At 43.6% G+C, this 12,087-nt stretch overlaps 1 protein-coding gene across 1 annotated transcript in view; it reads left to right on the forward strand.

Annotated features, from left to right (window-relative positions):
* Positions 1 to 11,804, forward strand: part of LOC307171957 (axin-2) — a 238,915-nt gene extending 227,111 nt beyond the window's left edge. The window contains exons 3-11 of the mRNA XM_079893918.1: positions 1,990 to 2,130; positions 4,481 to 4,583; positions 5,954 to 6,094; positions 6,426 to 6,901; positions 7,003 to 7,170; positions 7,582 to 7,794; positions 7,902 to 7,982; positions 8,565 to 8,732; positions 10,919 to 11,804. Of these exons, the coding sequence (XP_079750044.1) occupies positions 1,990 to 2,130; positions 4,481 to 4,583; positions 5,954 to 6,094; positions 6,426 to 6,901; positions 7,003 to 7,170; positions 7,582 to 7,794; positions 7,902 to 7,982; positions 8,565 to 8,732; positions 10,919 to 11,045 (1,618 nt within the window). The 3' untranslated portion in view covers positions 11,046 to 11,804. The remainder of the gene's footprint in view (positions 1 to 1,989; positions 2,131 to 4,480; positions 4,584 to 5,953; positions 6,095 to 6,425; positions 6,902 to 7,002; positions 7,171 to 7,581; positions 7,795 to 7,901; positions 7,983 to 8,564; positions 8,733 to 10,918) is intronic.
* The last annotated feature ends 283 nt before the right edge of the window (positions 11,805 to 12,087 follow it).

The raw sequence follows: 12,087 nt of genomic DNA on the forward strand, positions 1-12,087 counted from the left end.
AGTCTCTCTCTCTCTCTCTTTTTTTTTTTTTTTTTTTTGATGTTATTCCCTGATTTCTTTTTGAAGAATGCTCCTTGAGCAGTCTGTTTTTCCTCTCTCTCGGGGCACTTTTTTTTTGTTCATCTGAAGCATGTGGAACTTATTTCTCTCTCTCTTTCTTTCTGTGTTTCTGAATCGAGTTATTCACAAAACAACACGCAGCAGCGGTTCCTCTGTGAGTCACAGAGACCGTGGCCTTCATCTCCTCCGTTTCTTATTTACCGCCGTTCTCCTCTGATTTTCAACTGCCTCTCTTCGCACTTTTATCTAGGAAAAAAAAAACCCCGACGGATGGAGAATAAGCACACTTTTTGAGCGAGCGGAAAAGAAGGACAGAGGGGGGGCGAGGCACCTCATGAAAGAAAGCATGAATGAGGGGGTGAGCGAGGGAAGAATGTGAACCCAGCTGTGCTAAATACCTGACTCTGAGCGAGAGCTTCCAAAGGTCAGGTTTGAGTTGGGGCCGTAGGCTATAGTCCTGCTGGGTCTCCCCTCACAGCGCTGCTGGCAGTAGGCATTCTCATAAAGAGGAGGCCCTCCTTCCCCCTTCTTCTCTTCTTTCTTTCCGCTCTCTCATGTTCTTTATTTCCCTCTCTCTCACTCTCTTTTGGTCCGACTCAGGTTCTCTACCTCCTCCTCCTCCTCCTATTCCAGTGGAGCAGGAATGTGTCACAGCAGGAGAGAGGGGTATGGAGAGCGAGAGAGAGAGAGAGAGATTGGGAGGGGTGGGTATGTGGAGGAGGTGCCCTTGCAGAGGAAACAGCACAAGAGAAGGAATGACATGAAACGGGAAAGTTTGGAAGGGGGAGGTAAAGTGAGGAACGGGGTGCCTGGCCCAGACAAAAGGCCCCAGATATGCTCCACTGAGGGGAAGTGGCATTGGCAATTCACACAGATGTGCTGCTCACTTAACTTTCCCCCTGATCAACCCTCACCGGGCTGCCCCAGGGGGGAGGTGGGGCAAGAGAGATGAAAGGGAAGAGAAGAGAAAAGACAAACTGAGCTTGAGCCCCCCCCCCCCCCAACACCAAGAAAAAAGGCTAGTAAAAATAGCTGGACCGTTTTCACAAACATAAGGGAGGCCATGGTGGAAGCTTTTTGGGGTTTTTTTGCTCTAAATGGCAAAACTAATATTTGGATGATATCGTGACATTTTTCTTTTGATTTATTTATGTAACTGATGTTTTAATCCACATAGTTGAGGTCAGAATCATAGTCTACACAAGTACTTGACATACTTTCTTGCATTTCTATGGTGGTAACAAGCCTCAGTTGTGGAGATGGCAAACAGGTTAACTTCAGATGTCTGTCCCATTAACTGGATTTCCCACTGATGTTTTAACCCACATAGTTAAGTCAAGTCAAGTCAAGTCACCTTTATTTCTATAGTGCTTTTTACAATACAGATTGTTTCAAAGCAGCTTTACAGAGATGGCAAGAAAATAATGCAACAAAGTTTGTTTCCAGAATAAAATAGCATCACAGTCCAGCTTAAGTAAGCTAGAATCATAGTAGTATTTAACATACTTTCTTGCTTTACTATGGTGGTAACAAGCCTCTGTTGTGGAGCTGTCAAACAGGTTACCTTCAGATGTCTGTCCCATTAACTGGATGTGTCACCTTTTTTAAGGTGGCAAAAGTTAGTCAAGCTGTTTATAGCTAGCTAAGTTCCCCTTCAAACTGTTGGTCTGCCATGACGGAAAAAAGAAAACTGTCCGTTTTACGCTATTAGCCGCTGTTTCCCTTTGTGGCAAGGCTGAGAAAGTCATTTCGGAAAGCGATACACTTTTGAACCTTATAGGTTCAGTCCCTGAGTAACCTGAGGATAAGTGTCTTGCTCAGTTGTGAATTCATGAATTAACCAAGCATCCTTCCAGTTACCAGCCTTGAGATTTAACAACTACACCATCCTTTCAACTAAAAACCAAAATATTTTTTTTGTCCCTGTAGGTCCTACAGACGCAATGACCCTGGAAACCCCTATCGTGTTGCGTCCGGTTATAGTTTTGCCCCTGCCACCAGTGCCAATGACAGTGAGGTCTCCAGTGATGCCCTGACAGATGACTCTATGTCTATGACAGACAGTAGTGTGTAAGTGTGTACATGTCTCATCACATTAACCAAAGTAATAAGAAAATGTGTCTTTCTAAAACACTCTTTCTATATTTGCCTGTTTCATAAGCTGTTTCGTAACATGGTATAAGCTGCCTACCTAGATAGCACTGTTGATTATCTTAGACAATTTTGAATGATGCCTATAAATTAGATCTTGAAAGATTAATAGTACAGTGTATCTTTATCCTGTGGTCAAAGACTAACATCTCTCTCGGGCTGTTGGCAGACATTGAGTTTAAGTATTTAGTCATGGTAATGAGATGGTGCACATTCAGGTGATACATTGACATTTAAATGCGTTTATGAGATGTTTTTAATGCATTGCTGGAGTCTGGAGTGGCTTGGAGTGGACCCAAGAGTAGATAGAGATAATGTGCTTCCTCTATCCGTTAATTAAAGCTAATGTTTGCAAATTCTTCAACAGGAAATGATACTCGCTAGTTTGTCCTCCTTTTTTTGCTCATGCTCTTTTCCTATATAGCTTTGATCTTCAAGGGCTTTCTTTTCAGACTTTGCACAACATAGTCACCAAAGACATAGTCATTATTTATTGGTTTTGCCATTGTCCCAGGAAAAAAGGGAGGGGTGGTGGGGGTAACTCGCCATGTGGACTATAAGACACTCATCGAGGTGCTTTGGCAGTAAATTAAAGGAATCTCAACTCGCAGGGAGGTTTGGTATGAGCCCACCACGGCTGGAACGGAGGGATTCAGTGTCAGCTAGGCCTTTGAGAGGTTAGCCATTTCTGGAGCACAAGAGCAGGTCACCTGGGATTAGGGTGTTTGGGACCCCCATCCCCCAGACGCTCACGTACACCACCCATTCAACCCCACCTCAGCCTGAAAGCAGCCCCCCCCCCCCTCTGTGTTTGCGGCAGAGGCAATTGTGCGAGTGCATAGCTAAGTGCAGAGAGTGAGAAATAAAGTGCATGCTGGATGAAAGGCTTAACTGAATCGCTTTCAGCCCATTGTTAGGCCCCGGGAGCTTAGAGGGATAAGAGGGTGGCTGGCTGCTTTGAAAATTACTTGCACAAGTGAATAGGAGATTCCCATAAAGCACAGCCAGCCTGTGACACCCCAAAGCTCCGAACAGAGAAAGTGTCTGTGGACAGTGGGCTGATTGAACCAAAGATTAATATTTTGATAGGTGCAACCATTCAGCACTTAAATGAAATGTGCAACAGCTTTCTTGGGTGACTCGTCCTCATACTGAACTCGAATCATCTCCCATTTAAAGTATAGTAGAAATGTATTCAAATTAATCAGTGAAAAAAAAAAAGTTTATCAAACATTTACTTGTTCTGAAAACACTGATTTTTACAGAATTTTGTTTTATCTACATGCTCCTGTCCATTGATTTTACCCATATTTAGCCATTGCATTTCTTATTTTATTTTATGTTTTTTATTTGTGCCACTTTGAAGTAGCATACGCGGTGGGGAAAACAGTCTCTGTGTTCTTTATTTGGAGGCTGATTTGATTGGAATAGCTGCGTTTTTATTTGAGTTAAAAGGCACAGCGTTAAATCAGAATCTGAATTCCAGATAAAGGGAGGGAGGGAGCGAGGGAGGGGAGGAGAAGTGGGGGAAATTTTGCTTATATCTTATTTATGGATTTACTTGGACGCTAGGGAATGCCGCTGCGCCGACTTCAAACATTACCTTATCTTACAAACCAGCCTTTTGATGTGCGCAAGATCAGAGGCTGACTGCCGAGCGCTTGCCAAATGAAGATTGGAGCGACGGCTTTATGCGCATGACTGTGAGCTTTCAAAGACGTGCTGGAAACTGCATTTGGGCTAGGTCATACACTTCAGAGTCAGAACAGAGCAAAGGAAACTGGCCTGGCTTTAAAAAATAATTTATTTATTTTTTTAAAAAGCATAGCGAAGGATGAGAAAGATGTCTGGATTTAGAGGCAAGAAAGGGCAAGTTTGAAGAGGTGGAGGTTTAGGAACATTCTGCCATGGATTAGATGGATTAGGAGTGTTTATGGAAACACGAGACGTCTTTTTATTGTTATTGGTAGCGTCATATGATAGTCGGTAGCTGTGCTTGATTGTGCGTTGGCATTAGTAGCAACACTTGTTTTGCTGCCCTTCGGGTTTGATTGTGACCCCGGGCGTCTGCTGGGCAAGAGTTTGCACAGGGTGAGAGTGCACTGTTTTCTGGGCCATTATTTCCACAACATATTAAGTGTTGATCTGTTTGTATTTGAGTTTCTTTAAAACGCTCTATTGGTGCTAAAGATGTTTGTGCAGCATGTGAATGTTTGTGTATGAGTATGGGCAGTGAATAACCTTCATCGTTCTCTATGTGTCCTGATAGAGATGCCATCCCTCCTTACAAGCTGGGAAGTAAAAAACAAATACAGCGAGAGATGCAGCGCAACATGAGGATGAACGGCCAAGTGTCTCTACCTCCGTTCCCTGTAAGTGTCCTTGCCATTCTTCTGAACTACACACACAACTCCAACATCACCCCCAATTAAAAAGCATTACCCTCTCACGGTTGTGGACCGTTCGTGTTGTTGTGCTCTTTCTCGGATAATGACTCTTAATAAACTGCCACACCGCACTAAATGAGTCTGTTTTATCCTGAGGCACCAGAATCAACTGTCTCTCTCTGAGAGCGCTTTGATCAGCGGATGAATGGGGCTGACTTCAAGGGAAGTGACAACTTCCAACTGAGCTGCACCCTTTTTAGTCCTCCAACAGCACCCTCCATCCCCCTCTCCCTCGTTTCCTCCCTGTCTCCCTGAAAGCACAAAAAAGAGAGGGTCAGTTTGTGTTTGGAGAGAGGGTTTGGAAAGACAACTTGTTAATCAAGTCAAACAAACCCGTATCCACCCTCCTCATCCTTTCTGTTTCTTTTTTCCTCTTCCCCGTCACTTTGGTCACTCTTTGTGCACTTGTACTCCCATACATGCAATTTCAAGCTCTGTGTTGGAAAAACTTCCCATTTTCTGTGTTGTCTCTCTGTCTCTCTCTCTCTTTCCTTCCCTTCCCCTTTTTTCTATCTTGTAATATTTCCCTTCTGATTTGGTGCCGACTGGCTGCCTCTCCCGGGATGTTACTTTTAGGCAGCGGGGGCCTAGAGCTGCTGCAAGTCTCACCAGCAACTCGTCTGCCTTTCTTCTCTCTTTCGTCTTTCCCTTCATCTCCACAAAGAGATGGAAAGAGGAAGCCAAATCAAGAAAGGCAGGGCGCAACATAATAATAAAAATAATAAGAAAGTGATTGAAAATCCTTGTGTGAGACGCACACACATGGGGAAGGAGGATAATGTGGCTACTGTAGCTCAAAGGTGCCCGCTGTCGTTGGGGGGGAATAAATTACCTCGGCGCTTCTGATCTCCCACCGCTTGACTCCTCTAGTGGCGGCACACATCTCACCATCTTACTTTCTCTTCTTTTAATCCCCCTCTCTTTCCTTTTTTCTTTGCCTCCTCCTTTTTCCCCCTGTCGATATGTGACTTTTATTGCTAGATGTAAAGCCAGTGTCCCTGCCGCCCCTGGTGAGCGTTTGATATTTGACGAGGGCTCTTTGAAGCTGCCTCACTTCACAGGCCGGGCTGATGGCTTGGTTGCACTACAGAGGGAACAAGCCGAGGCTCCTTAGAGCGTGACCAACTGCTCATGCCGGCAGCGGCCCATGCCAGTGGTGTGGGGCATGTGTCTGTGTTTGTGTGTGCATTGGATGGGCAGTAGACTTATGCAGGGAGGGCAGCTGTAGAAATCAACCCCTCCTGTCCTGTCTGGTCTCCTTGCTAATCTGTATCTCTCTCTCTCTGGTTGTGCAGAGGACGCGGCGGCCACCTAAGGAGATGACTCCCGTGGAGCCAGCAGCCTTTGCAGCACAGTTGATAGCCAAACTGGAGCGTCTGAAGCGGGAACGGGAAACCATGAGCTCCCTGGAGGAGAGACTTCAACAGATTCAGGAGGTTTGTATTGCTGCAATTCTCCGGAAATGTTGTCACTATGTCTAATAGTTAAACAGTTAAAGAGTTGAGTTCTGTTTCCTTAAACCAGTGGTCTCAAACTCAATTCCAGTTTTGCTCCAACCCTTATCAAACACACCTGATCTAGCTAATCAAGGTCTTCGGGATTACTAGAAACTTCCTTGCAGGTGTGAGTTTGAGCTGGTTGGAGCTAAACTCTGCAGAGCTGTGGCCCTCCAAGAATTGAGTTTGAGACCACTGCCTTAAACAGTTCCCCTAATTGGGCGTTTGCAAGTATTTCTTTTTAAAATCGCGTTTCTGTGTGCGCTTATAGGAGGAGGAGCGGGACGAATCTGAGGTGTCTGGAAGCAGTGCATCCCACTCTCTGCCTTTGCTCCCTCCTGGCTCTTACGAGGAGGACCCCCAGGCCATCCTGGACGAGCACCTTTCCCGAGTCCTCAAGACTCCTGGCTGTCAGTCTCCAGGAATGCTTCGGCATTCCCCACGCTCCCGCTCTCCTGAGCAGCGCCCACTCCCTCGGGGAGGTCCCAGCACCAGGTCGCAGTCTGGCTCTGTGAATGGACACGCGCCAGCCAAGACCTTCATCTCCAGACAGTCAACCAAGCACATCCATCACCACTACATCCATCACCACGCTGGGCCCAAAAGCAAGGAGCAGATCGAGGCGGAGGCGACCCAGCGGGTGCAGTGCCTGTGCCATGGGTCTTCAGATTGCGGTTCTGCCCCTTACATTCGCAGTCGGAGTCTGGGAAGAGACCAGTGTGGCAGCTCTGCAGAAGTGGCCTTGGGGTATACTACAGCTTTTATTCTTTACATTTTTCATTGCTTTTTAATTGTGGCATCCTGGTGTCAATAGAAGTTTTTCTAAAATGTTCTTTTCCTGCTGCTAGGCATTGCAGCTCTTTATCCAAGCGTTTGTGTAAATCTGGAGAGGAGGTGAACACGGAAGGGTTGGAGAACAGTCTCCTTCAGTTGCCAGCTGACAGTACAGACCGCTCTCAAAACGTTTGGCAGTGGATCCTGGAGAGCGACCGACAGACCAAGCACAAGCCCCACAGGTCTGTCTTACAACTGTGGTCATGTCTATGTTATAACTCTTGTTCTCTGAAAATTCTTGTGCATGCGCCTTTGCTACTACCAATGTTTAGTTAGGAGCAATAGTGTAATAGAGTATAGAGTAATAGGGGTGTAATGATTCGATACATATAACGATACTGAACTTACGATATTATTGCGATACTCCAAGACATTTGGTAAAAGGTTAACACAATACATATTGTTGCACTTTTCTATTGCGTTATATTGTGACATGATATATTTTTACACCCCTTGGGAGTAAGCATTCCCTTTTGTTACTGTATTGAGCAATAATTTTGAAGATAGAGGCTTAACATCTGGCCTCTGCTCACCTTGATTCCTGTGAGTCTTTGTGCCATTTACTTACACAGTGAATTTGTCTATTGTTGCAGCACTCAAAATCCAAAGAAGTTGCACTGTTTGGATTCCCCACGCACACACACCTGGGGAGGTGGTGGAAGCAGTGGGCATCTCCGTGCCCATCAGCCCGCACACCCCTTCGTTCAGGACCCTGCTATGCCACCTCTACCCCCTCCCAACACCCTCGCACAGCTGGAAGAGGCCCGCAGACGCCTGGAGGAAGTTTCCAAACCCTCTAAACAGAGGTATGAGTTCCAGTCTGCACCTTTTTTTTAACACTTTGTATGCAATTTCTTTCTAAAAAAAACTCTTGATTGATGTAAATATTGATTATATGGGTTCCACTTCACAGGCATTCAACATCAAGCCTTCAGAGAGACAAGAGTCACCCAGTGCCTGTTCAAAATGGCAGTTCAGTGCTTCAAACGGATGAGTACGTATCTCCTGTACACTATAATTCATTGTTCAATGATGAATGACACACACATGCATACAATCCTCAAATGCTTTGCAGCCATTAGTCTTTCCCCTCCTTCAAAAACATCTGGTTGTTCTTCCTCTTGGTTTCTGTGCCTGGCTAGTATTTAAAGTGTGGAGCTTTGGCCACCTGATGGCAAAACCCTTTTTTATTTTTAATTGGCTGACCTTCTGTCACAGTCTAAGGCTGGGATGCACTTTCTAATGTGGGGAAAGGGGCCAATGTAGGGCATAATTGATCTGTCATCATTCTCTTTATTCAACTATTGAGAAAACTATTGACTAAAACACTGTTCTGTTTTTTTTTAGTGTGCTTAACCTAGACAAATATTAACCTAGTCATGAACTAATATTTAAAACAATCTTGAAGTTTGATAATTAGGGTTTAGAGTTCAAGTCATTAATCCTACATGAGCAATAGTAACAGTGATTCTTGCCTTAGCCAACACCACCTTCGGCTCTTAAAGGCCTAGCTAACATTTTACTCTCCCGTGATTTTTATCTTTACAATTGTTTTCATCTCTATTCGTCTTTACAGACCGAAAGATCCCAAGAAGATGTCCGGTTGCCACAGTAGTTTGGGCTCAGAGACAGTGGTCACGTACTTCTTTTGCGGTGAGGAAATCCCGTACCGCAGAATGATGAAAACACACAGCCTCACACTCGGACACTTCAAGGAACAACTACGGAAAAAAGGCAACTACAGGTATACTCTCAGTTTAATTTCCAACTAGAGAAATTATGTTTGGTGGCTGTTGATATTAAGGCCGCTGAAGACTTTGAATTTGTATATATTAGTTTTGCAAATTGGCTGACCCAAAAAATATTCTTGCAAGGTATTTGTTGATGTGTTTTGACACTGGTCTTTGCAAGACTACGATGTTTACTGTAAACACTCACATTAGCAGCAAGTATGGAGTTAAGACGGCAGGAAAGAGAGAGAGGGGTGGTTGCACAGAGAAAGAAAGAATGAGGGAATTTTAACTGTAGCCGTTTGGTCACATCTGGTATTGATTTCATCTTAAGGCACATTTAATAAGCAGCTCTTTGAAGCCCAGGCCTTTCATTTGATGCACAAAGACTCGCACACATTTTTCAACAATTGTATCAAGCTACGTTGCTCTCATACATTTGTGTGTGTGTTTACATAAGACTATCTTTTTTTTTAATGATTACTTCTCATTTATATCAAAGGCTCTCTTTGTTTTGCCCTTTTTTATTTGAATGGGGTATTGTCGGATGGCCGCCAATGGTTTTCCTTGTGCATGTTGTCTCCATAAAAGCCCATTTTAAGCACACCGGAGGAACTTTTGCTGGTAACTACGCTGGTTATAGCTTTTAAATCCCGCTTGACCAAAATCTTTAATGTTGAACATGCGGTTGTGGGGTTATCCATCTAGATAACCCTAGTTTATCGACTCTGTATACAATAGCTTGTCTGATGCCTGTATTCTAGATGAATATTGAAAAATTCCCAATGTTAAGGACCCCCTCTCTGACCATGCACATTTTCAAGGAAAAGGGAATTCAAAGCTGAAGGTTTTAATCGCAGAAAATGTGTGGAGTCGGGTCATTTCAACATGGCAGAAATTCAACAAAGAACAGTACTGCCAGAGTTGCCAGACGATATTGGTGCCAGATGTTGCGAAGAGAAAATCTTGCCATATAAAACATGCTCCAATGGAAAGACTTCTTTCTCTTTTTCTTTCTTCTTCTCCCTCTCTCTCTTTTTTTTTCTCAAACAAATAAGAGCCATGCTGCCCTTTTGAAGATTTTGCGGAGGAGGATATAGCTTATTCTCCAGAAATAAGGATGTAATTATGTGCCATGTTGCAAGTATTCTAGTTTGTCCCTCATTTATGAAGCTCGGGCAGTGGGAAAAAACAATGGATTGTTTCCGACATATTGAAAGAAGAAAAGAAACTTTGTTCTCGTTGCTTGTTGTTTTGAGTCATGGTTATTCCTGTGTGTGTTTTATGTGAACTGTTTCTATGACTTGGTGGTGTTTGCTTGTAAAAACCTAGCATGCACCGCAGCGCAATTTAGTAAGAGGGGGCATTTTCCATTACAAAGCCAATTACTGAGGCAAACCTCACCACTCCCTCCCCTCCCACTGTTTTCTCTTCCTTCTGGAGGAGGTGGAGATCATTAGTGCATCAGAGGTGGAGGGAAAGAGACAAATCGGACAATAGAAATGAGGCAAAGAGGCTATCCATCAAGGTCAAACACTAGATTAAGCTCAGACTCGTCCCCATCACAATGTGGTAATGAAAAAAAAGTTAGTGTAGACTCCTCGGCACCCAAAAATGTCAACCCTTGTGAAAGATCCCCGTCATTTGCTCAACAGAGCTCCCAATTAGACACAAGAAGCCTGATGGTAGATGGGTGGTGGTGTTTAACAGACCCTCTAATTTAGGCTAAAGCAACTCTTTGTCTCCCAAATAGTGGAGTGCAATGCAGGATAGCATTAGTGTCTGATATGGATATTTGGTTTCACTTTATTTTGATGGTCCCTTTAACACATTTTGTTGACTATAATGAGAGTTAGGAGACATGTAGGAGCAATGTTACTTAGAGTATTAGTAGACTAGTACGGTTAGGGTTTGAAATGTATTTAAGTTGACATGTACTTGCGAAGTTATGTCTGTTGGAGGAGCATCACAATGAAGAGTTTGCAGATATTAAGTCTACTAATGCTCTAATGAGAGTTAGTTGACATGTTAGGACCATCAAAATAAAGTGTTACTGGATATTTAAAGTCAACGTGAATTGGTCCATAGGCTTTGAACATAGACGTTTGTGGTTTTCTGGAATGGAAGGATGCCCTTTATGGATCTCTATGTTTGTGAATGCCATCAGCAGTTTGTTGATCGTACATTTTCTCTGTTTCAGGTACTACTTCAAGAAGGCCAGTGATGAGTTTGAATGCGGCGCTGTGTTTGAGGAGGTCTGGGACGACTGCACAGTTCTGCCCATGTATGAGGGCAAAATCCTCGGCAAAGTGGAGAGAATGGACTAGATGAACATGTGGACTTACCCAGCACTCAAGACTAACTCGAAGAGCAGAAAATAGACGTTTTTATGAAGCTTAAGAAGTTTAGACGTTTGGCGCACCAAGCTATTGAAGGAATACTTAGCCTATGAAGTACAGAGGGATCTGAACCAGCAATGCATCGTGAGAAATTTTTCCTTTGCTTTGGGAAAACTAAGAGAGATGTTATGACCAATGAAGATGCAGTCAAACCACTTGCTTGTTTGGACTACAACATGCCTACAGCCATTGGTGTGTTACCTTACCATGAACTGCTGACCAGCATTTGTGATAATTATAGATGTGTATACATGTGTTTGAATGCGAGAATGTGTGCATGTGTAATACAGAGGTGCTCATATGTACACAAAGTTATAATATGTTTCTGTCACAAGTTAAAGACTTTATTGCTATTTATTAAACTGTCATTCCCCTCATACCTGTGTTCAGATGATGGACAAGCTGCTTATTTGATTGGGAGATCTTTTCCAATGTTATACATGCATGGACGGATGTCTGGAGTCACGTCACCTTAACTCAAAAAGACTGTACCAGGAATTTTCTCCTCTTTGCCAACGAGAACGAACCTCTCCAAACCTCTCTGCTGATTGGGTGGACATTTCTACCTTTAACGCCCAGTTAAATAGTTGTTGCATCTTTAGTGCCTTTGGTTTAAGGTCCAGACATTGCACAGGAACCAATAGCCTTGTCCTGGAACCTGTTCCAAAACTCTTAGAAAAAAAACAAGTAATAGGAAGTCATACTATTTAAAAAAAAAAAAACTTAAATTCAGCATGGTCTGAGAGAGAGAGATCCGAGAGTGTGCGTGGAAAGGGTTAATGTCCTGTGTAAACGTTGAATGGAAAGGCCTGGATAAATTGGCATGAGCGGATAAAAACATGCCATCGCTAGTGTATTATACAGTACCTGTGCCTACATGGATACCATGCTGTGTGCTGCCCTGTTTCAGGGTGTGAATATTCCCTTGCTTTTCTGAGGGGTTTATGTTTAAAAATAAGTTTTTTTTAAT

Source organism: Squalius cephalus, assembly GCF_949319135.1.
Source record: "Squalius cephalus genome assembly, chromosome: 1".
Taxonomy (NCBI): domain Eukaryota; kingdom Metazoa; phylum Chordata; class Actinopteri; order Cypriniformes; family Leuciscidae; genus Squalius; species Squalius cephalus.